The sequence below is a fragment of the Peromyscus leucopus genome, chromosome 7, assembly GCF_004664715.2.
Source record: "Peromyscus leucopus breed LL Stock chromosome 7, UCI_PerLeu_2.1, whole genome shotgun sequence".
Taxonomy (NCBI): domain Eukaryota; kingdom Metazoa; phylum Chordata; class Mammalia; order Rodentia; family Cricetidae; genus Peromyscus; species Peromyscus leucopus.
The window spans coordinates 2,355,581-2,381,597 of NC_051069.1; the positions used below are offsets into that span (position 1 = coordinate 2,355,581).

A 26,017-nucleotide genomic window follows, 5' to 3' on the forward strand; every position below is an offset into this window, starting at 1 on the left:
GTGTCCTTGCGGCCGACGGGATGAATGCAAATGAGGTGCACTTGTATCTGTTTGTGTTTCAGGAACTGTGAGGCGAAACAGTAACCGTACATACACTTTTTCCCCCCAGCACACAGGGTCGAAGCCCTCTTCTTGACAATGTGATAGAAGGGCTGTGGCTCTAGCCTAGGATGAGCTGACGGCCTGAGGAATCTTTTTTTTTAAAGTACAGATTTAAAATAATATGTTTTTTATTTTCATTTGTTTGTGTATGTACGTGTGTGTACCACATGCCTACAAGTGCTTGTGGAGGCCAGAAGAGGGCATCAGATCCTCTGAGCTGCAGTCACGTAAGGGTAATTGTGAGCCACTTGATGTGGGGGTGCTGGGAACTGAAACCCGGTCCTCTGGGAGAGCGGCAAGTGTTCTTGCCTACTGAGCCATTTCTCCAATTCCCACCTGAGGCATCAAAGCAAGCAAGCTGTATTGACAATGGTCAGATAAGAGTATGTGGGGTTTTAGGGACTAGTGGACTGTGTCTTAGAAAAAAGTTTCTAAAATCAAATAACAAATATTTAATTCCCATTGAGATAGGAAAAGTTATCCAAGAAGGAGGATGTGTGTGTGTGTGTGTGTGTGTGTGTGTGTGTGTGTGTGTGTGTACATGTGTGCAAACGGGAGGCAGAAGTTGGCATTAGGCATCTTCCTCTGTTGCTTCCTCCTCGTTTTCTGAGACACAGCCTCTCAGCAAATGTGATGCTCACTGACTCTCTAGTCTAATGGGTCGCTGAGCTCCATGGGTCTGCCTGATCCCACTGTTAAGGTTATAGATGTGTATGACCACGCACATCTTTTTGTGTGGGTGCTGGGGATCCAAACTCGGGTCCCTGATTGCTCCACAGGCCTTTTATCCACTGAGCCAACTCCTCAGCTCCAGAGAGTCAAATTTGAATAGCTCTTGAGTCTTTACTGATGTGTACCCATGTAAGCAAATCTGCCGAAAACATTGTCTTACACACAGTCAGAACAGCAGCCTGCATGGCTGTGATCGGAAGCCTAGATAATTTTGCAAGAATGGGAAGCCACATCCAAGAAGGTTCTGGATGGCTCTCTTCAGTGACTCTGTTCAGACTCCTTTCCTGAAAGCCTGTGGGACCTGAGACTGACAGCTGTCAGATGTGACATACCTCTCTGCTGGCCGGGGGGTGGGGTGGGGGTGGTGTTCTGGGGCTGAGGAGAGAAGGCTCCTTGCCCAGACCTTGAAATTACACTAACATATATAAAGTTATGTTATACATGTTCTATTGAACTAAACTAATAAACCATAGTCCCACTGCTACCCTGAGCAGACTATACGGAAAACATGCTAACATACCTGGCAGAGTGTGCCTAAGACAACAGCCGCTCTTCCCCCAACCCCCAACCCCAACCCCCAGTGAATTAATGCTGTCAGGTAGACAGCATTTTCAAGTCTGCCCAGAAAGACTTGGCTCTGTAGCAAGGCTCACCTTGATCAGCCCAATAAACAGGAAAGTCCTGATGTTTAGTCTGAAGATCGTTTAAACCCAAAGTTGGCTACTTGCTATATATAAAATTCCCTTTGATGTTACTAGAGGATATTTGAAATCATTCTTCGACAGTTTAGAGGGATGTTTAATTCCTTATTAACTTTTTTTATGTTCTTATAACTTATCAGTCCCTGCTTTGGGTATTTTTTATAAGTATTTATTTGTTTTTATTTTATGTATATGAGTATTGGCTTGCATGTATGTACCATGTGTGTGCCTGGTGCCCTAAGAGGTCAGAAAAGGTTGTTGGATCCCCTGGAACTGGAATTACAAATAGTGAGCTGTCATGTGAGTTCTGGGAATTGAACCTGGGTCTTCTGCCAGAGCAGCCAGTGCTCTTGAACTGCTGGGCCATCTTTCTAGCTCCCAGCAGTCTCCAATTTTTAAATACAGCAACTAAGGCTTGCGTTAGTTATGCACCTGAAACAGAACAAAACAGAGTCCAGGCCCAGAGTCATCCTAGGAATCTTTTCAAGCCATGCTGGGCTGCAACAGTTATGTAGCAGCTAAGCTAACACAGGCTATTTCACAGCAGCAGAGGAAGGTAGGTTCCTGGGGGCGGCACAGCATGACCACACTCCAAATGCAAGACATCTCACGTTTCTTTACCTAACACTCAGTTTCTTGATCTCTCAAAGAGGACTATAATTACTAGTTGGCCACATTGTCATGAAGATTAAAAATTGTATCATTAGGACTGTGCAGATGGCTCAGTAAAGTGTGTGTTCTGCAGGCCTGAGGACCTAATACAGGAAAAAAAAAAATCAAAACAAAACAAAACTGAAAAGCTGGGCTGGGTGGCATGTGCCACATTCTAGGGCTGGAGTGGTAGAAACAGGCTCACAGGCCAGCCAGTCTAGCCTGCTTGTCAAGTTCCAGACCAGTGAAAGACCTTGTCTCAAAAAGACAAGGTGGGCAGCCCCTGAGGAATGGTACTCGAGGTTGACTTCTGGCCTCCACATGCACATGAACACATGCATGTGTGCACTCAGGTACATATGAAAGAGATGTCAGTGTGACTGAGATCATGTTAAGGTGCCAGCCCTCCTTGACTCGAGGAATCTTTAGAACCATAAGAGCTAAAAGGTAAGTTGGGGTCGCTGCCTAGATCTCTACTCTTCCACTCCACAGACCACGGCAACTCTCCGCCATCTCTCTTAGAGGCCAAAGATGATAGGGCCCATCAGAGAGCCGGTGAGCCTCAAAGGCTGATGTTGCCAGAATAAACAAGGCTTTGCGTGGGCCATCCGAAACCCAGGGGAGCCTTGAAAAGGGTCCCAGTGATAATAATAAAAGGCTCTTGAAATACATCAAAGACAGGAAGGCAGCTTGAGAATCCAGGATGCAGAAGCCAAGAGCGGAGCAGCCACAACCACATATCAGGGGCATCCTCACTGTTTCTTTTTACTCTTCACCACCGCAAATGTTAGGGAAGCCAAAACCGAAGTGTCTTTTCAAGCAGGTAGGTCAACAACCCCAGGTCCAGTAGTGGTACTAGCTCCTACGCTACTTCTCATAGTCAATCTATTAGCAGATCCCTTCGAACTATGTCTTTGTTAAGTCCTCTTTTGGGTTTGGAAACGGAGCCTCATTACAGAGCCCAGTTTGATCTGGAACAGCTATGCAGACCAGGCTGGCCTCAAAGTCACAAAGATCTGACTGCCTCTGCCTCGAGGGCTGGAATTGAAGGCATGTGCTACCATGCCTGCCCTAGCTTTCTTAATTCTTTTTAAAGGCAGGGCGGAGGAGGGCTGGCGAAATGGCTCAGCGGAGTCAAGGCACCTGCTGCCAAGCCCGAAGACCTGAGTTTGATCCCTGGGACCCATGTGGTGGAAGGAGTGGCCTGATTCCTGAAAGTTGTTCTCTGTGCACCACATGCAAGCAAGCACTCCCCTGCCCCCTGACACTGCACAAAACAAATAAATTTAAAATGGGGGTGCTGGGAATATAACTCAGGTGATAGAAAGCTTTCCCAGAATGCACAGCACCCTGGGTTTGATGCCGACACCAAGTAAATCGGGCATGATGACGGCACGTGCCTGTAATCTAAGCACTCAGGAGGTGGAGGCAGAGCATCAGGAGTTCAAGGCCATCCTAGGCTTCATAGTGGGTTCAAAGCCAGGCAGGCATGATGCCTTATGTCAAACAAATAAACAAATGGACAGACACATAAGGAAACTCTGCCAGCTGTTACTGGATTCATTAAAGACAGATACCCTACTCTTCAGAAAGTAATACTTTAAGATAGTTTTGAAAAACGAAATTCTAACAAGTGTGATGTATGTGATATCTCGGTTCTTACATATGCCAAGGTTACACAGGCTCAGGAGGCCCAAAGGGACAGGAATTCATGCTTGTTGTTGTCAACAGTAAATGTGCCACAGAAATGTTCTCCGAGGTCTAACATGTCCCCACAGAAGCTAGGGGGCAGAGGCTTTAGACTCATTTGTGGACACACTGCCAAGAGCTTGTCTGGTGACACAGGGTGACAGGGAATGCATTAGAAACTTCTTGGTCCTTCTTCCCTCTTTAAATCACACCACAAAGAGTTGATCTGAAAGATTTGCATAACTGTCTCTGGCATACAAAAACATCCCAGATATGGTTCTAATACACAGATCCAGACATGGATTCTGGAGAACAGATAATGAATGAGCTAACAGACATGAGCTGCTTGGTGACCAGACTTGAGGGAGACTCCTAAACCTTCAGTGGCTCACAACTCTCAGCTACCTACCTGGAGCTGGCTGGGGCCCACACTAGCTTGCTGGTTCCTGTGTCCCTTCTCAGGCTTATTGAATGTCATGCACCTGCCAGCCAAGCTCAACTCATCCCAGTACTAGATTTCTGGATCCCTAAAGAACTCATCTTCTCTCCATTAATAAAAGGTATTATCTTTGTGAATGGCCTTTTGTAATTTCACAACTCTGTGTAGACACCTTCAGGATATCACCTTACCTGAAGGCTACCCAGCATGTCATCTACAAAGGAATCTACCACACAATCAACTAATTTTATGCTACTGTACAAAAGCCATGTGGTTATAATGTAGAAAAAGACCATGGGGAAATTAAAAAAAAAAAAAAAAAAAAAAAAAAGAAAGAAATGGATGACAGAGCTCTGGGCCTCACACAAACCCAGGGACAACAAGGCAAAGAGGATGCAGAATGGTCCAGGTATATCTTCACTTCCTCAAGATCAGAACTCGGGGGGGGGGGGAGGTCAATTGGGAAGCTGCTGGCCTAGAATGCATGACTGGGAATACAGAATTTCAAAGCCAAGAAATCTTAGAACTTGTCGGCCCCACCAGTTCACTATGAAAGGGAAAAATCAGTAGCCATCTTGAGAGATGCTTCCCCTCCCCTCCTCCAAAGGTATTTGCTGACCAGCAGTTTTAGAAGTGACCAGAAGTTGAACTCATAAGGCTGGGACAACAAATCTCTGTATCCTGGATTTGGCAAAAACAAGATATGAGGAGTAATGGGCTTAACTGACTAGAAGTTGACCTCAGAGGAGAGTAGGACTTGAACAATAAATCTGAATGTGTATATTTTGGGTTCAACAAAAGCAGGACATAGGGAGTAAAAATTTATGCCTCTGTAGGTACCCTGAATCCTGTTAGCCACCAGTAACCTCATGCTTATAGTTCAGCCAGTAACTTCAAAGAACTGCCTCACCCCTAGCCGCCTCATCCAATCCTAAGCTGCATGTAAACCTTTCCTATATAAACCCCTTCAAGTGAGTGCTTGGGGCTGTTCTCCTTTACAAACTGTGTCGGATGTTGGACATTCGGACCAAGTCCCAGGCTTGTTTGTTTGTTTTTTAAAGAATTATTTATTTATTTATTTATTTATTTATTTATTTATTTATTTATTAATTATATAGAAGAGTGTTTGAGACCTCATTACAGATGGTTGTAATCCACCATGTGGGTGCTGGGAATTGAACTCAGGACCTCTGGATGAGCAGTCAGTGCTCTTAACCTCTGAGCCATCTCTCCAGCCCCGCTTGTTTGTTTTGTTATTAAAAAAAAAAAAAAAAAAAAAAAAAAAAAAAAAACCTCTGTGTGCTTGCATTGGATATCAGCTCTGTGGTGGTCTTGCTTGGGGGTCTTGCGACCTGGGCACAACTATTAGGAGAAGAAATTGAGGCCCAGAGAGCTGCTCCATAAGCTGTTGAGGTTAAGGGAGCTGGCGAGTCTGCCAGGTTGAAGATCTGTCTGAAAGCAAAGGAACCTGCATACCGAAGAAGAAACTCAAGGGAGGTCGGGCATCTGGCCTCTGTAACTGGGGGCGGGGGCGGGGCATGAAGTCAAGGCCCCCGCAACAATCCTCCCTCTTAGGTTTATATTTGTTTGCCTGGGGGCTGAGGCCACCAAACTGTCCAGTGTGATTTATAGCCAGTACTTTGCACCACACAATAGAACCTCTGACCTCCAGAGGAAGTAGAGGTCAAGGGCACTGATTGAGCCATCAGTGGAACCCTGGATAAAAACTCTAGACTTTAGAGACTCAAGCAAATATCCCCGATTGTCCATAAGTAGCTGGCACACATCCCCATTGGAGACGGTCACACCATCCATGACTGGAAGCCTCACATCTGGACCCTCTGCTCCCTCATCTGATATGCTGACTCTTTCATGCAGCTGTGCTTTGTATTCCGTTGCTACAATAAAACTGTAATCATAGGCACCAAGAGTGGTTTTTTTAACTAATCTATTTTTATTTTATGTGCATTGGTGTTTTGCCTGCATATGTATCTGTGTGAGGGTGTCAGATCCCTTGGACCTAGAGTTACAGGCAGTTTGTGAGCTGCCGTGTGGGTGCTGGGAATTGAACCCAGGTCCTCTGGAAGAGCAGCCAGTGCTCTTAACTGCTGAGCCATCTCTCCAGCATCCCCAAGAATGGTTCTTATGAATGTTTGAGTCTGAGGGTTACGGAGAACTGGCCTCAGAGAGACAGAAGGGAGGGGCTGTCTTGTCAGGGGACAGGATCCTTAACCTTAATTTTGCCTCCCTGTTCTACCATCTCCTAAATTAAAAGTGCATCACCTCTGAATGGCTGCAAAGACGGATCTTGGAAGCAGTCTCTGGTTCCACACTGCGGCATGTGAATCAAGATGGCGGGAGGTCTGAGTGTGGAAAAGCCATGAACTGGTGCTATTGTGAGCTCTTGAGTAACAAACCCAATCCCTTCCTTCCCAGAAAACACCCAGAAGAGGGGCAGAATGAGCAAGGAGAAGAGACGCAGGAACCTATCAGAGAACTCACACTGAACTCCCTCATTAAATGTAGTGAAGGAAACACCCCCCTACTCTCCCCTGACCTCAAATTAGTGTCATACCAAAGCATTTCCTGTTACTCAAGCAAAATCACCACTCCCTACGCATCCCCCTGAAACGGTTTAACCTGCATCTAATCTACCATCTACATCTAACTTCCGACTTCCAGAAGAACCAGCTGAAGGAATGAGTCCAGGAAGAACATGAGGAACCAATCTGACAAACCTAGAAGACACCCCTGGTAGAACTGGCGAGGTCTCTCAAAAACACCTATGGCCTGGGGCTCTGGAGGCAGAACACAGAGGCAGAATGCGAGAGTGTGTAGCCAGCAGCCAGTAGGAGCAAAATGAACCAGAAAGCCAGTGTCATGGGTGAAAAAATAAAAGCTGGGCATAGGAGAACTGTGGCAACATAAAAATAAATTCAAGATTCATAAAATATACAACTCTCTTCCCCCAATTTGTATAAACGACCAGGAATGAGCAAGATGGTGATAACTGAGCCTGAACACAGGCTGCGGGCTTCAGGGACACTGGACTGCTCGTTCTCTGGTTGGGACAATGGCCCAGAGACATGCAATTCAAGGATTTTATTTTTCCGCCGGACACAGGGGGTAAAATGTCATTGAGTCTCTCTTCATCTTGAAGCCCTGAGGGCCTGCGTTTACCTCAAAAGGCTTCTGTTGCCTTGCTTTACTGTTTTCATTTTGTGTTGTGTATGTGTTTTAGAGGGTGATAAGATCTTAAGTCAGGTGTGGTGACGCACACTGTAATCCCAGCACTCAGGAGCAGAGGCAGGGGACTGGGAGGCTGGAGCCAGCATAGGCTACTCAGCAAGCCCCTTCCTCAAATAACAAAAAACAAACAAACAAACAAAAAAAACAAAATAAGTCAATGATAGGTGTAATATTTACAATTTTAAACCATGAAAATTAAGAATGCAAATAACCCTATTGGCAAACGAACTTGACACACAAAGAGTATAGAAAAATACCGAATTAGCTGACTTTTAAACCCCAATTATTTGGGGGCTAGAGATGGCTCAGCAGTTCATAGGGCTGGCTGCTCTTGCAGAGAGGACCCAGCTTCTATTCCCAGGACCCATGTGGTCTCTCACAACCATCTGTAACTCCAGTCCCAGGGGATCCAATTCACTCTTCTGGCTTTCATGGGCACTGGACAGACAAATTCAGGGAAAATATTCATATACATGAAATAAAATGAATAAGCCTTTACTTACATTTATATAATTTATATTTATTACATATATAAGTTTATATTTACCTAAAATTTTGGATGCAAATATTGAATATATAGACCAAAAGAACAAAAATAAATTTTAAAATGAATTCAGTATTGCTACTAATTTGTATTATTATTGTTGGTGCTATAATAATATTGGTATTATTTATTTTAAATACATATGTGTATATATGTATATATTCATACATACACATATAAAATGCATGCACTATAAAGCAAATAGTTATGTCTATGTCATCAGAGACCAAGATGTTTTAGTAGAAGAGAGACAAGTTATGAATATAAAAATCAAAGATATTTTAAAACTCTGTAGTCTGCACACACGGAGCACAAACATACATTCAGACAAAATACTCATACACACAAAATAGTAATAACAGTAATAATAAATGAAAACAAACAACTCTCTATAACCTTAAAAATAAGCTAGAAATAGCAGAATGAACTCATGCCTCATTGTGTTCATCAAAAATTCAAATTCCTTAGCTTTGTCCACTGGAGAGAACAGGAACGCTGACAGCTGGTACCGAGGACAGTGATGTCTAAACATCATGTCCCATCCCATGAGACAAGGACCCCTTGGAGAAAGGGCCAGTTCCAGGTCTCAGGAGGGCTCGAACGAGGCACACTTGGACCACTGGCAACAAGGAAATGATCCAAGAGGACTCGAGATGTGTCAGAGGACACGGAGGCCAAGATGAGGGAGAAGGGAGATTATCTGGACACCGGAGGAATAACTGCTGTAAACAGGGAAGCTATTTTAAACCCACTAGTTAGAAGTGATACTGGAAACACACGCTACCTTCAAAGGTTGCCAGGGGCAACAACTCATTACTTTGAAAAGTGAGGAGAAACGACAGTGAGTAGGCATTTTATCTAGTTTTCCCATAAAGATTATATTTTAAGATGAAATTAAAAAAATGTCCAACTATCCCATGTAAAAGAAATCACAGAATGAGAACATAAATTTAATTAAGCAGTGGTCGTGAAAATGAGAATGGAGGATGGAGGGGTCTCCTTGGCAGGCTGAACGATGGTCGCATAGAGAACAACAGGAATGAAGTTCAGGATGTAACAGATGTTTTTGCAAAAAAAATAGAATCTGCATCTGGCCATGCCTCGAGACATACTATCCATTTACCCACGTGGTGATTCACATCAACTGTCTACTTGATGGGACCGAGAATCCCCAAGAACCAAACTCTGGCCGTGCCTGAGAACAAGTTTCTAGATTGGGCTAACTGAGGCAGGAAGACCCACCCTGAATATGGGCGCATCATGGACTGCGGGGGGTGGGGGGGTCTTAGACTGAATAAAAAGGAGAAACCATGCTGATTACCAGCATACATCTCCCTATTTTCCTACTGCAGATGCGATGTGACCAGCCACCCCGAGTTCTTGAGTCCATGAGGCCTAAAACTGTGAGCCAAAGTAGACCCCTAAATAAAAACAGACACGTGACTATTACGCTGACAGTGACAATGACCTCCAAACTGCAACCCGTAAATTTCTATTGTTAGGTATTTTGTCAGAGCCAGGAGACAAGTAACTACGACAACAGGAAATAGAGAGCATGGTGGGTGGTGTGGGCATCGTCAGAGGACACCGTCAGCCAAGGCACAGAAGGGCCTAGAGCTTTTGTCTTTAACAAATGAATGCCAAGAAAAACAGAACGAAGGAGATTGCTCAGCGACTAGGAGACTTGAGAGACACAGCAACCAGGGGCGAGGATGTGTGGGCTTTGTTTGCAAACAAGCCAGCTGCTGAAAGGAGTGTGTAACTCAGTCCTGGCACTGGAGTGTGGAGCAGATCAAATCATCAGAATTTGGAATTCTATCTCCAGAACCCTCACTGGGGGAAAAAAAAGAGTAAAAAACCAACAATACAGTTGGGGCAGGAACCTGTTGTAGAATATTATTTTAAGATGTGTTACATTTGTTTAGGCTGTGGAACATTGGTTTAATCGTGCAAAGATGTGTTGCATTCTTTTATGTCGCATTTGTTTAACTCTGTGAAGCTGTGTTACTTTGTCTGTCTAAAACACCTAATGGCCTAATAAAGAGCTGAGTGGCCAACAGTGAGGCAGGAGAAAGGATAGGTGGGGCTGGCAGGCAGAGAGAATAAACAGAAGGAAAAATCTGGGAGGAAACGAAGAAGGAGCAAGAGAACAAGGAGAGGAGGACTCCAGGGGCCAGCCACCCAGCCACCCAGCCAGGAACAGACTAAGAATGAAAGTAAGATATATAGAAGTAAGAAAAGGAAAAAACCCAGAGGCAAAAGGTAGATGGGATAATTTTAAGTTAAGAAAAGCTGGCAAGAAACAAGTCAAGCTAAGGCCCGGCATTCATAATTAAGAATAAGCCTCTGTGTGTGGTTTATTTGGGAGCTGGGTGGCAGGCTCCCCAAAAGAGCAAAAACAAACAACAACAGGAACCTGGAGGCAGGCACCGAAGCAGATGTCATGGAGGAGGAATATTGCTTAGTGCCTTACTTCTGTGGCTTGCTCAGCCTGCTTTCTAATATAGTCTAGGACCACCTCGCTGGGGGGGGGGGGTAGTGCTGCCAGTGAGCTGGGCCCTCCCCATCATTCACCAACTAAGAAGATGCTCCCAGACCTCTCTGCAGACCAGTCTACTAGAGGCAATTTCTTCACTGAGATTCCCTCTTCCTAAGTGACTCTAGTTTGTGGAATTGGTACAAATCAGCCAGACACACGCTCACTCCTGCTGTCACTCCTGTCCCCAATCAGTTCCCCTTGAACTTTCATGTCATGTCATGTCATGTCATGCATGTCATGTCATGTCATTCATTCATTCATTCATTCATTCATTCATTCATTTCTTTTCAGTGATTGGGCAAGTTCCATTACAGTTGGAGATGGGCAGGAACATGGGCTACTTCCCAGTGGCTACACCATTGAAGAAAATGCCTCCCCTCTTCCATTAACTGAGGGGTGGAGCCTTGTGAGCTCCTCCCCTGAAAGTGTTTATGATCTGGCATTGGACAAGGGACAATTACAAAACAAACCAGGCGGCACCTGCTGGCTCCTCAGACGTGCTGAATGGCCTTGAACATCAGGGCTGCTCTGACTGCTCAGGGATAGAGGCTTGCTGGCCTGGTTCTTTCTCCTACCTGATGATGACACACTGGTTCTCTCTGTCGATGATCATGTTTCTGTACATACTGTCGGCAAGGGCATAGATATGAGGCGGGTTCTCATACTGCGCCTAGGAAAGCAAAAACAGAAACCCAAACCAAACCACAGTAAGTTTCTTTGTGTGGACGATCAATGACACCATGGCACACAGCTCCAGTGTTTAACATTTACAGGCAAAGGTTTCGTGATTTGATGATTCATAAAAATGTCCTAGGTTATGGCCTATTACAGCCTGGGGAAGCGAAGGTGGAGTTTGGAAGGACTCCTCGATAAGCATGCCCATGATTCAGCCCTCAGATATGACCCAGGTACACCGCCCTTCTACCCAGGCATGCCTCTGCAAAGCCATTCTGCTCCAAATTCATGTCTCCAAATACTGGAGACACTTGGCAACTATCAGAAAAGGATCTGCCAAGACCCTGGGTCTCGCTTTGACCAGAATTCTAAATGCTGGCAGCATTTTTCTTCTTTAAGAGGCAAGTCGCTATCCTCGGATCTCACTGGGGACTATGGGGTGTATCTATGGATGAGGAGGGAAACTCAGAAGTTTCCCACAAGAAGATGATAAGAGGTGTGGTTCCTCATAGGGACAAACTGGTTTAGTTAGTTTCTCTCCTAAAGGGGAGGGCTGCAGGTGACGCTACAATGAGACAGTCTCCTGGGTGTGTGAAAGGGTTTTCAGCGATGTACAGGTTTAAAACTAGAGACTGGAGACATGGCTCAGTGGTTAAGAACACTGGCTACTCTTCCAGAGGACCCAGGTTGGATTTCCAGCACCCACATGGTGGCTCACAACCATCTGTAACTCCAGGTCCAGGGCATCTGACACCCTCCACTGGCCTCTTCAGGCACTGTGTGCACATGGTGGTGCCCAGACATACATGCAGGCAGATGCCCACACACATAACATTAAATTGGAAAAAAACAAGTCCAGCAATCAAGTCATGCCCCATGCCTAACAGCCACTCTGTCAGCCGACTCCAATTATTCAGACACCCACTTTCACCAACCCCTCAAGAACAAAAAGAGCTGCCACGGTGGCATATGCCTATAATCCCAGAATTTAGGAGGCGAAACAGGAGGATCAGGAGTTCATAGTCATTATTGGCTACTTGGTGAGTTCAAGGTCAGCCTTGGCTACGTGAGACTCAATCTCAAAAAACAAAACAAAAATCAGGGCTGGGGAAGTGGTTCAGCTAATGAAGGCCTTTGCCATTAAGCCTGTTGGCGAGTTCTACCTTTGGGACCCACAAGGAAGAAGGTGAGGACCGACTCCTGCAAGATGTTCTCTGACGGCCACCTGCCCACCATGGTGCACACAAACAGATAAATGAAAAGATTTTTAAAACAAAAATGCTCCATGCGGCGCTGGAGTGGTGAAAATAAGATGTGGAACTGAGTCCAGGGTGACACATTGTCCTGTCTCTGGGGGTCTCACAAGGTACGGGAGAAGATGAGCAGGACAGTAATTTTAAAAGATTAAGCCATATGAAAACCTAAGGAATGCTTTGCTTAAACCACTCTTAAATTTCCCTACATAGTGATGGACTAAAGAAAAGGGAGCTGGCTGAGGATCTGCTACTTACTGCCAAGCCCTGAAGACTGGACCTCAGTGGTGAAAGGAAATGGGGGTAGGGGGGGCGAGACCCTGTGTAACACCAAGTACTCATGTGTCCCCTACCCAGTGTCCCCCAACCCTCAGGGAGCCACCTAGGAAGAGTGGGAGGCTATCCTCGGGAATGCAGAACTCTGACAGGGGTCAACGTATATGTGAAGCCTGCCTTCATGGTGAAGGGGGAGACCAGCTGGGACCTCGGGACATGGTCTCAGATGGGCTTCTACACAGACCACTGAGTCAGAGCTATGTGTAACGCCTCTTTGAAAACAGGCAAGCAGAACATTGTAAGGAAGAAAAGAGGGTGGAGACCAGAAGGAGGGGGAGTGGAGAGAATGCCAAGCGGTGGAGGAAATGAGAAGACGAACTGCGCTGGCTAGTTCTACATCAACCGGACACAGGCTAGAGTCATCGAAGAGGCGGGAACCCCAACCGAAAAAATGCCTCCATAGACTGGGCTGTGGGCAAGCCTGTAGGGCATTTTCTTTCTTAGTGACTGAAGTGGGAGGGTCCAGTTCACTGTGGGTGGGCTCATACCTAGGCTGGTGGTTCCTGGGTTTTAAAAGAAAGCAGACTGAGCAAGCCAGGGGGAGCAAGTCAGAAAGCAGCACCCCTCCATGGCCTCTGCATCAGCTCCTGCCTTCAGATTCCAAGCCTGTTTGAGTTCCTGTCCTGACTTCCTTCATTGATGGACTAGAATGTAGAAGTGTAAGCAAAATAAACCTTTTCCTCCCCAGCTTGCTTTTGGTCATGGTGTTCATCATAACGATAGTAATCCTGACTAGGACACAAGCCTTTCCCACTAAGGGTCTAAAACTGCTTAATGAAAGCTGTGCCCTTGGAGGTCACTTACACTCCTCCTACCCCCTGACAGGGTCTCATGAATCTCAGGCTTGCCTCCATCTCCCTATGTAGCTGAGGATGGCTTTGAACTACATTGCGCCAGGACTGGTTTATTCAGTGTCGGGGGTGGAATCCAGGATTTGTGCAGAATAGGAATCATTCTGCTCACTGAATGACAGCCCCATCTCTGGAGTCCTATACGTTCAGCTGGGTTCCCTTCCCAGCTACAGTTTCACCAAGCCTCTGAGCTAGGTACCTATGGAGTATTGAGTAGCTATCTCCTCTGATGCTCCTCTCTCTCGATAGAGACCCCCAAAGCCATTAAGACTTGATTTTAACTCCTAGCTCAGTAGATTGTGATACCGCTCCCCTGGGCAGCGGTTCTTCCTCTGTGAAATAGGGTAGATAACGTGATACAGCAGTCATACAGATTGTTATAGTATTGTTGTAAGCACATTCAGTACCTAATATTCAGTAAAACCAATTGTATTGACAATGTTGCCATGAGCAATGAAAAAATTTTTTTTTCTTTTATGACATTTCTACACCGAGAACCCATGAAAAGTTAACAAAAAGGGGCTGGTACACAGTGACTCTTCAGAGAACTAGAAAGAAACACAGGTCTGTGTTTGTGTGTGCTTGTAAGTGTATGTGTACATTGTGTGTGTGTGTGTGTGTGTGTGTGTGTGTGTGTGTGTGTGTGTGTGTGTATCTCAGCTCTTCATGTTGGAGCCTTGCTGTTACTGGGGGGGGGGGTCAGGCCAGCTGCCCCAGGATCGTGAACTGGGGTACCAGGGCAGGGCCCAGAACTCTGTTGACAGTGTTGTCCTTGTGCTGGCCCCCCGATAAAGGCAGCATTATCAAAGGTCTTTCCCGTGGCAGCCTCCTTGGGCTCCGGCTACCAGAAGCATTCATCTGGCAACAATGGGGTGCACACTTGCTCTGGGTAATTGCCTTCCACTTCAACTGGATTTATGTGTTCTTTTGTTGGCTTCCAGGGGTCAGGATTAATAAGGGCTTTTGTGCTTCTGCTGTACAGAAGGGAAGGAAGGAAGGAAGGAGATGCAGAGGTCTAGGCCAGGGTGTGATGAGCTGCAGAATAAGACACGTTGGGAAGGATTGCTGGTTTTACTTCTAACCCACAGATGAAATGGCTGTGGTGTGGGTTTGAACTGAGAGCAGTCACATTAGTAAATGAAGGAATGAAAGATTCATTTTCAAACTATGGCCAAAGCTTAGCAAGGATTTCAATTCTCAAAGTTACCAGCATCTCATTCATTTTTACCTATGACTGGTTTTATTTATTGGTTGGTTGGTTGGTTGGTTGGTTTTTTGAGACAGGATTTCACTGTGTAGCCATGGCTATCTCAGATCTCTGTAGCCCAGGCTGGCCTCGAACTCACAGAGATCCACCTGGTTCTGCCTCCTGAGTGCTGTGATTAAAGGCATGTGCCACCACTGTCCAGCAGCTGTTTTTTTTTTAAGTGTGTGTGTGTGTGTGTGTGTGTGTGTGTGTGTGTGTGTGATACCAGTGTGTGTGTTCATGCTTGCTTTCGTGTGGAGGACAGAGGACAACTTTGGGTGTTACTCTCGGGAATGGTGTCCAGCTCCTTGGGGACAGGGTCTCTCATTGGCCTGGAGCTCATCATTAGGCCAGACTGGACAGTGAACCCCAGGGGCCCTCGTGTCTGCACCTCCTCAGAGCTGAGATTACACACGCACACTACTACGTACTGCATGGTCACCTGGGTTCTGGGATGTGAACTCAGGTCCTCATGCTTGTGACATATCTCCCTGGCTCCCATCATGCTTCTTTTTAATCACTTATAACTTGGAAGCACGTGTAGAAGCCAGAAGGCCACCCCCAACTCTGGGTATTGCAGCCCACTTAACTAATTCCACATGTAAATGAGCCCACTCATTAGCCTATACTCCCTTGAACTACATGCTCAAGATCAGCATCCAATTAAAAAAAAAAATCCAACAATGTCACTTACTCGACCTCCCCAATAAATAATTCATCAGAAAATGCAAATGTATTGCTAACTTCAAGAAAAGCTATGCATAAATGACAAAATCCCTAAACACTACGGCAACTTATTGAGTACATAACTTACCGCTCCTTGGTACATTTCAATCTCCTTTTCTCCAAAATAGGGCATCTGCTTGAAAGGGTTGACGGAGATTAATACGGATCCGATGTATGTCTGAATTTCAACCTAGTTAAGGTCCCCTGTCCGTCTTCACAGAGACATGTTTTTCAGTCAGTAAACAGATGTTACAGAGCATGGAATAAGCTGCTGGATGGAAGGAAAGCCAGTGTGGACAGTTTATGAACACCATAAAGGCAAAAGCAGTTATTCAATTAGCTCAGGTCTTATTTCTCCTTAAGAACAGCAATGAGGTTCGTTATCAAGGTGCTGCAAAAAGAAGCATTATTCTACATAAAATAAAGCACGTTCTTTTCAGCACAGGGAGCTAGGAACCAACACACACACCACACACACACACACACACACACACACACACACACACACACACACACGGAATAGAACTGTGTCAGTTAATGTCCCTCTCCTGAAATGAGACGTATTGTTTCCCTTGGAATGTCCTCTGAGGCGGGGGACCCACACATTTGTTTCCCCCTGAAGCTTAGTGGGAAAGAGAGGTATCAACATTACCAAGGATTCTAATTCTCAAAGTTCTCAGCATCTCATGTATTTTTACCCCTTTACATTCTGAGAAGCAAATAACAACCCCACATAGGTAAGTAAGGTTTAGAGAAGAAAGGAAGGCTTCTCTGAGAGGAAGTATGCATTGGATATAAAGTTTGTGTGGTTTTTTGTTTTTTTTTTTTTTTTTTTTTTTTTTTGGTTTTTTTCGAGACAGGGTTTCTCTGTGTAGCTTTGCGCCTTTCCTGGGACTCACTTGGTAGCCCAGGCTGGCCTCGAACTCACAGAGATCCGCCTGGCTCTGCCTCCCGAGTGCTGGGATTAAAGGCGTGCGCCACCACCGCCCGGCTCAATGTGTGTTTGTTTTTTTATAACTGAAAACATTTTTTTTAATTATTTTATGTAGGATGGGATGGGTCCACTGCATTTGTGTGGGGGCCGGAGGAACTTTCTGGAGTTGGCCTTCCCCCTCCCACCTTGTCGGGGCCGGTTCTCTTTTGTGGTTCCCGTGGTGCTGGTGTTTCATATCTGCATCCAGCTTTTTATGTAGGTGCCGGGAATCGAACTCAGGTCTTCAGGCTTTGCAAACGCTTTTCCCCGCCGAGCCATCTCTTCAGCCCCCCACCCCACTTCAAGTCTCACTTTGTATGTGTGTGTGTGAAGTGCTTTTTAATTAAGAAGACAAAACAAAAACATGGTGAGCATGTGTGCGTGTGTATCTGGAAGACGTATGGTGTATGTGTGTAGTGCATGCTCATGTTTGTGTGACGGTGCCTGTACCTGTGACCTGTGCATGTGAGGAAGCCAGAGGAGGAGGTTGGGTGTCTTCCTCTATCACTCTGCCTATTCCCTTGAGTTAGGGTCTCTCCCTGGACCTGGAGCTAGGCTGGCCACCAGGGAGCCCCACTGGTCCTTCTGTGTCTGCCAGACACAGTGCTGACGGGTGTTACAGGTACGCAGGGCCATATCGGTCTTTCTCGCAGATGCTAGGGGAATTGAACTCAGGTCCTCAAGCTTGCATAGCAAGTTCTCTTGTCCACTGGGCCATCTTCCCAACCCAGTTTTATACATTTTAATGCATTCAAGTAAGGGGATGCTATTAGATATGGCGCAGCCCCCTTCCTCCCGCCCCCCAAATCTCTTTATTCATTCAACAATCAACTACTTTGTGTTGGTTGCTTACACCACTCCAGGCACTTAAAGGTGCTGGGAGTCCAGAAGTGAATAAAGACAACAAATCAAACATCTTGTCCCCACTGAGGGAAGAAAATCATGGAAAAAACTCACCCCCCCCCCAATTGGATTTGTGTTGTTTTTCTTGTTTCTGAGGTAGTGTGTCTTGCTATGTTTCCTAGGCTGGTCTCTGTCTTTTGGGTTCATATGATTTCCCTGCTCAGCCTCCCGACTACTGGTGGGCACAACTGTGCCCCACTCAAAACTGTTCAACGAATCATTGAATTAGAAATATCTTCATTTTAGCAAATAAAAACTAGATTTATTTACAAATAAACAGTTTTAAATAAAAAAGGGAGATAAAACTGTGAGGTTCCTTTCCGGGAAGCTATTTCTATATAGGGACATATAACGGGGAGCTGGCCCAAACAGGTTGGCTTCCCCAAGGTCCTGTTCTGCTCTCACCTGGGGCATTATACTGGTAAGTTGTCATGTTGAACTGAGAAGCTAGCTCTGGGTCCCCTACCCTGACTTCAGACACAAGCATGTTTATGTCAAGTGTCCTCAAAGACCCCTCATCCAAGAGCGGGTTGGTACCCATACATGTGTGACAGTAAGTTCACTGTGCCGTTGAGTATAGCTAGCCGATAAGCTATTTCCAGTAGCGATCACTATTGATATAAAAGTATCCAGCATGGGGAAGGGAACAGACAGTTCAGCCATGGAGACGTTGAGCCACTGCGCTCAACTGGGAGCTATAGCCAACCACCTCAGCTTCCCCAGTCAGCCTCTGATGGATGTGGTGCGCTCCTGATTTGATGATGCCATCTCTGTCTGCTGCTATGTTTTCCTTTTACTTGGAAGCTTCACCCAGGGGACACTCCACTCTGCCTGGGAGTCTCTCGATCAAGAATGCCAGCTGACTGCTTTAATGAGGCTTTCCAGTTGATTTCTAATGGATGTTCTGAGTTCCTGGTTTGCTGACTATCTATCTATCTATCTATCTATCTATCTATCTATCTATCTATCTATCTATCCTTCTATCTATCTATCCATCTATCCTCCTCACTACTTTACTCTTACTTGCTACATACTTAATAAGTTCACACACTCAAAACCGAAAACACAGCTATTGTAGATCATTTTCCAGACTGTACAGAACATATCTCTAAGCTGTGGTTAATGAATGATGGGGATAAACCAAGACCTACTTAATTAAGAACTTTGCCATGGAAATAAATGAAATAATCAATGGACAGCAATCAGCACCTAGATGCCATTCCCTCAACTCATGTTCTGAGACCCATGTGTCATTACACATTGATATCTCTGAGATCATAATGCAGGTAACAACTGTGGCCCTATATGATATATGGAATTATTAATAGAAAGTATAAATGGGTGTGGATATGTCATAAAACTTAAACATACACACAGACACACAAAATGACTCGCTTTTTTACATCACTTGTTACTGATCAGAAAGACCTTCCAAGTTGAAAAATGAAGAAGAATTAATAGTAGAGGAAGGGAAGTGATGAGGTGTTTTTTAATTATTTAATGTTAATTGTTGAAGAGATGAAAGATGCCCATGACACTGATGCCAAGACTTCATAATTGGTGACAAAACTGAATGACACAGATACATTATGAGGTACCTAAACAACAATCCCGTGATCCCAGTTAGGCAAGCTTTCACCCCCGAGCGACACCACCAACGCTTAGCCCCACTGCTCTTGTGAGCCTGTGCTGCTATAAGAAAAGAAGATTTCAACCCTGCTCAAAGACACGGCCAGGAGGTGGCGGATCTACTTCCCCATCCAGACGGGCTGGCTCCAGAGTCCACACTCTTGATTAAAAGGAAACAAGGGACTAGGAATACAGTTTGGCTGGAGGAGTACTTGCCTAGCAGCATTAAACCCCAGGTTCGGTCCCCAGCAACCACATAAACCACACACAGGGTACATGCCTGAGACTTCAGCACTCAAGAGGTAGAAGTTCAAGGTTATCCTCAGCTACATAGGGAGGTGAAGACCAGCCTCGGCTAGAGACTCGGGTGGGTGGGTGGGGAGTTCAATGAGTAACATCTTTGTGTAACTAGCAAGTACTTCCATTGCTATTGCTAGTTGAGGTCTCAGATTTAGTGAATAAAAACACAGTCTACCTCATCAAATTTGGATGTTGAGTAAACAATGAAAACGTTTAAGTTATAAGTATGCCTAGAGTAATATTGGGGCACACTTGTGCTAAAAGGTCACTTGTTTAGCTGAGATTGGAATATAAGTGGGCTCTCCCTGTTTTGTTTATGTATTGCCCTTAAGTTTAAATTAGCAGTGCAAGCCGGGTGGTGGTGGCGCACGCCTTTGATCCCAGCCCTTGGGAGGCAGAGGCAGGCAGATCTCTGTGAGTTCGAGGTCAGCCTGGGCTACAGAGTGAGTTCCAAGACAGCTAGGGCTACACAAAGAAACCCTGTCTTGAAGGGAAAAAAAGAAAGAAAGAAAGAAAGAAAGAAAGAAAGAAAGAAAGAAAGAAAGAAGAGAGAGAGAGAGAGAGAGAGAGAGAGAAAGAAAGAAAGAAAGAAAGAAAGAAAGAAAGAAAGAAAGAAAGAAAGAAAGAAAGAAAGAAAGAAAGAAAGAAAGAAAGAAAGAAAGAAAGAAAGAAAGAAAGAGAGAAAGAAAAAAGAAAAGAAAAGAAACCACGGTTATGTTCAGTAAATTAGCAGTGCAAGGATTCATGCCGGAGGACTGGAATGCTCTGCAGTATCTCCTCACTTAGGACTAGGAGGCTTTGTCTACTCCAAAATCCACCTCAGGGGGCCTGGAGAAATGGCCCAGCAGTTAAGAGCACTGGCTGCTTTTCCTGAGTACCGAGGTTCAATTCCCAGCACCCACACTGTGGCTCACAACTGTCTGTAACTTCAGTTCCCTGGGACTCAAGCCCTCCTCAGGCACCAGGCAAACAAGTGGGCCACATGTATGCAGGCAAAACACCCGCACACATACATTAAAATATAAATAAAATAGAATCTATCTTAGTAGGATTTTTTTATTTGTAAGATTTGGGTAGGGATCTAATAATCAAAACTGAAGGGCTAGGTTTTGTCTCTCATCTGGATTCTCTTGCTCAGTGGCTGAAACCATTCTTAGGGTAGGACCAACTTGAAGGCTGTAAGATGCCTACTCTGAGCAAACAAACCAGGGAAGACATGATCTTGCCATGGAGAACAGTGCCCCTTCCCTTCACAGTAAAGGAAATACTGTGAACGTCACTTCCTCCTGGACAAATGGTCCCTGCCACAGGAGAACAAGGGCTGCCTGGGGACAGAAGCCAAAGGCACCCCCCCTGTCCCCTCCTCCCTCACCCCCCACAAGCCCTCAGCTACCTAATAAATAGAACTCAGGTGAGTATGGGCTGAAAATGGAATGTGATTGTTTTAGCATGCTTTATAAACAACCTCTCTTCCGACTGTTCTAGGCTAACACCAAGGCAGTGTTCTCAGGTGAGAATAAAGAGGACTCTATAGCCTCTCCCCTAAATTGCCCAGCAGGGTCCCCAAGAGCATCAGCATTTGAGAAGACTGATGAAGAACAAAGTTTGGTTTGAAAAGGTCAATGTGTCCTGAATCCACACTAAGTACCTACAGCAGAACCAGCAGGAAATAACTTATCCCAAAGAAACAAATTCAGTTACTTTGGCTTGGAGTTTGACTTCATTGTGGATCTAAACAATTTCACCTTTACTATCTGGTCTTTAGAGACCCGAGCTAATTAATACCCAGAGAGCGCTGGGCCCTGGTGGGGGTAGAGCTCCAGAAAAGTGTCTCAGCACTCCCTCCCACACCTACTACATAATTCAGGTGTGCCTCTGGGGACACAGTCAGGACCATTATCTCCACACACATAATCTTCCCCGGTGAAGGTGTGGCTTAAAGTTAATTTTCAAGCTGCAGGCAGATACACAGCTCTGATAGCAAATAAAAGCGGGGACCGGGCACCTCATCCGATAGACAGTGAGAGGCGGGAGGAACCAGACAGATCCTCCACGGGTTGGTCCCCAGATGTTGGTCCATGCTTCTATGAATGCTCATTCATCTGCAGCACAAGGGACAAGGGACATGAAAAGGAACAACACATTGAATTTTTCATGAGGCTCAATTCAGGGCTGGCAAGATGACTCAGCCAGTCAGGACACTCGCCACCACACCTAATGACCTGAGTTTCACCCCGGAAACCCCAAGGTGCCAGGAGAGAATCAGCTCCTGAAGGCTGTCATCTCACTTCTGAACCTCTGTGCCCCTCCTCCAGTAATGATGATGAATTTAACAGAGTTCAAGTCATCTGTTATAAAGGACAATTCTTTGGATTTAGACTGTATCCTTTGGACATATGTGGTGTAAGATAGTCTTTTCTGGGATGTAGAGGTAATGTGTACTTCTGCCTACTTGTCTTATTCTTAACTTTAAAAATCATTTCTTATTTTTTAAAAGACTTATTTATTTATTTATTTAGTATGTAGACAGTGAGTGTTCTGCCTGTAGGTCAGAAGAGGGCACCAGATCTCATTACAGATGGTTGGGAGCCACCATGTGGGTACTAGGAATTGAACTCAGGACCTCTGGAAGAGCAGCCAGTGCTCTTAACCTCTGAGCCATCTCTCCAGCCCTCTTTCTTATTTTCAAAGATTTGTTTTTACTTATGTGTATGTGTGCTTATATGAGTACATAGGGTGCCCAGAAGAGGGTATTAGATTCCCTGGAGCTAGAATTATAGTCAGTTGTGAATAAGCTCCCTAATGAGGGTGCTGGAAACTCGGGGACTCTAGAAGAGCAGCAAGCACTCTTAACTATGGAGCCATCGTCTCTCTAGTCGGTTTTTACTGGTTTTTTTTTTTTTTTTTTGAGACAGGGTTTCTCTGTGTAGTTTTGGTGCCTGTCCTAGATCTCACCCTGTAGACCAAGCCGGCCTCGAACTCACAGAGATCTGCCTGGCTCTGCCTCCCGAGTGCTGGGATTAAAGGCGTGTGCCACCACTGCCTGGCCTATTTAGTATATTTTTATGACAGATTTTCCTGTATCCCTAGCTGACCTGAAAGTTACAATGTAGCAGACAGAGGATGGCCTTGAAGGTCTGATCTTCCTGCCTCCATCTCTTAGGAGTACAGTGCTTGGTTTACGTGATGGTGGGGATTGAACCCAGGGCTTCATCATGCACACTGGGGAGGCACTCTCCCGACTGAGCTACATGCCCAGTCCTCCATATTTGTTTTGAAGATTAGGCAAAGCTAAAAGCATTGTACTACTGGACGTGATGACAGCCTACAGTGATAAGCAACCTCACTGCATATATTACTGGAAAGTGAAGGAAGCGGAGGCCACTGGCCAAAGCCCTATATTTATAGAAGGTCTGAGCCAGAACTCAAACCTTTGGTTCCAGTCACAAGACCAATGTCTCACCCAGCATGCTGTCCCCTCTGTGTGAACTGGCTGCGGGAGCCAAGCGTCACTCTGAATGACTAAGAGCACACTGCCTCTTGCAATCACTGGGCTGGCAGGACGGCCTGAACTCCTCATTGAAGGATTAAAAATGCCAAGCACGTTTGAGTGTGGCCTTTGAGGAAACACGTTTAAAGACAGTTGGAACAGACGAGTGTGAAGTCCTTTGCACAGGAATTCTTCTCAGCCAAGCGGCTGGAACGGATGGACAGTGGGGTGCGCCTGTAGCTCTTTTATTTCTAAACTCCAGAACTTTCTTCCCTCGCACATTTTAGAAAGTAATTGTGAGCAGTGTGGCAGCCATCTCTAAGAATGAATGGTAAACTCAGCCTTCCTTTAGGGGGGATAAATAGCTCAAAATGCAGGGCTTTATCGGACAGACAATGTCAGCGTGTTCTAAGTGGATTTTGTTTCCTAATGGAGAACAAAGCAACTATGCTCGGCCTGCATGCATTAGCCACTGATTGCCCTTTGTGCTGACCTACCATACAGAACAGTGCTGGTATTATGGGGCAGGAGAGGTAGAGGCATCGTTCTATGTATTATCATCGCGTTTGCCTTAACAAACACAGAAGAAACAAAGACAGAAGTCAGCTTTCATGTACAGGGATGCTAGGCTGTGGGTCACCTCTGAAGACTGAAGTGGTAAAGGAGTCCATGATCACTAACCAGAGGGAAGGATGGGGAGGCAGATGTAGCTGCCTGATATCCATACCCATCAGCATTGCTAGGCCTCCTCAGAGTTGAAAGTGACTCCCTCCCACCTGCCGAAAGAAAGCGCATTTATGCCGAGTGGGTAGAGATGTCTAAATCATAAAGTCATTAGTGGTCAAGCAGCTCATTTCCTTGGGAGAACACGCCATTAGTCAGTTATTGACTCAAAGGCATTCACTAGCCCCCCCACCCCCTGCCCCGTTGAGTCATTAAAAAATTCTGCTGTCTGATTTTAAAAAGTCTTGAGAGTCAACAGATTTTCAGCGAACACTTAATACAGTGCATCCCGTGCCAAGAACTGTGCGGGAAAAGCCAAAAATACGCGAGGAGGGCTGATGCGTTTTGTTAAACAGCAAAAAAGCGCACGTGTGTGTGTGTGTGTGTGTGTGTGTGTGTGTATGTGTACCGTGTCTAAGCACGAGGGGTGCCCAGGAACTCGCCCTGGGGGGCAGGATTTCAGGTGGCTTAGTGTCTTTCCCTTTGCTAGGCTGCATGGCGTGAGTCATGGCAAGTGATCATATACTGCTTGAAAGGGCTTTCACAACTTGTTCTCTGTCTAGAAGTCATGCTGTCTGTCTGCAAGAAGCTTCTGGGCTCTTGTTAGTAAACAGTGCAGTGAGGAGCAAGGCTGTCTCTGGATTGAGGCTGGACTGACTTTGGGCAACTGCTGCCATCGTTGGTTTTGTCTTCTCTTATTCAGTTTATCAAAACCACACTTCTACTGGGCAGGGAGACGGCTCGGTGGGTGCTGATGCTTGTTGTGAAGATAAGAGGACCCGAGTTCAAATCCCCAGGGCACACATAAAAGCCAGGCATAGCTGCACGTGTCTGTAACCCAGCACTGGGGAGGTAGACAGGTTCAGGTTAGGAGCTCTCACCTGGCTAACCAGCCTGGCCAAATCGGTGAGCTGTGTCTCAAAAAAACAAGATGGAGAGCAGTAGAGGGAGACCCCCAGTGTCCTCCTCTGGCCTCCACATGCACGGGTACATGCACCAGCACACATGTGTCCATATCATGTACACAGATACGCTTATACCCCAAACAAACGGGCAAACCAAAAAACCACGTTTCTCTGTAAATAATTAAAAAACCAAGCCTACATTCCAAGGCTTTTTTTTTTTTGGTTTTTTGAGACAGGGTTTCTCTGTGTAGCTTTGGTACCTTTCCTGGAACTCACTTGGTAGCCCAGGCTGGCCTCGAACTCACAGAGATCCACCTGGCTCTGCCTCCCGAGTGCTGGGATTAAAGGCATGCACCATCACCGCCCGGCTTCCAAGGCTTCTTGATTTTCCATTTAAAACAGTTTCTAAAGCTGGGATGTAGCTCATTTGGTAGGAGGCAGGCAGTCCAGATCCACAACCCACACCCAGTTCTTCCTAACCTCATCTGCCAGTTTCCATGGGTCATGGGGTCTGGTCTTGCATACAACATTTTTTTTGATGGTGTTAAATCCAGATGAAATAAGCAAACTTCAGTTTGCATGACCAGAGGAGATGGAAACTAAAAGTTCACACAACTGCTTCCATACAGTTAAATTGAGGGACGAGGAGCCGGTATCGGTGCAAGGGTCACCAGCTCTGCTCTGGAAAGGTCTGCAAAGGAGTTACTTTAGACTTCATGGGGTCAGACGGTCTATTTCCATGGCTTGGCTAAGGCCATGGTACCATGAAAGCAGCAGAACCCATCACTGAACAAGCACAATTGTGTCCCAGGGAAATTTCAGTTTAAAAGCGATGATGGGCAGATGCTGTTCACTCCAAGTTAACAACAACGCCATATTGTAAAGTGCATTACATCATCCAGTTACCGTGTGCTGTTTGAACTGAGCAGCTGCCTCACCTTCAGACCCAAGCAGGTCATTGTCAAGTAGCTTCTAAAACTGTCTGTCCTGGTTCAGGTGGCCCCTTGGCTCTGTTCGGGGCTTGGTGGGGGTGGGGGTGGGGGGTGTGGAGGAATCAGCAAGCAGCTAAGGGCATTAAAAACATTGTGCCCTTGAAGACAGCTAGAAAGTAAATGATTTCCAATCTTATTATTATCGTTTATCCCAGAATGTAAAATAGCTGCAGCCGGAACAAGAGGCTGGCGCTCAGCCTTAAGAAGCTCATCCACGGAGAGAAGACTCAATCATGAACTCCAGGTTTCTGCTGGATGTTTGTAAGCCCCCAATTGGATGTTATCTATCTGCTGTTATTTGGATTTGGTTTTGTTTAACTTGGAAATCTCTCCCTAGGAGACGACCTGCTCCATGTGCGTCTCTCTCAA

At 45.7% G+C, this 26,017-nt stretch overlaps 1 protein-coding gene across 1 annotated transcript in view; it reads right to left on the bottom strand.

The window, feature by feature from the left end:
• Myo1e (myosin IE) overlaps positions 1 to 26,017 on the bottom strand; it is a 202,002-nt gene that overhangs the window by 93,458 nt on the left and 82,527 nt on the right. The window contains exons 3-4 of the mRNA XM_028865833.2: positions 15,822 to 15,911; positions 11,222 to 11,316 (exon numbers count right to left, since the gene is read on the bottom strand). Of these exons, the coding sequence (XP_028721666.1) occupies positions 11,222 to 11,316; positions 15,822 to 15,911 (185 nt within the window). The remainder of the gene's footprint in view (positions 1 to 11,221; positions 11,317 to 15,821; positions 15,912 to 26,017) is intronic.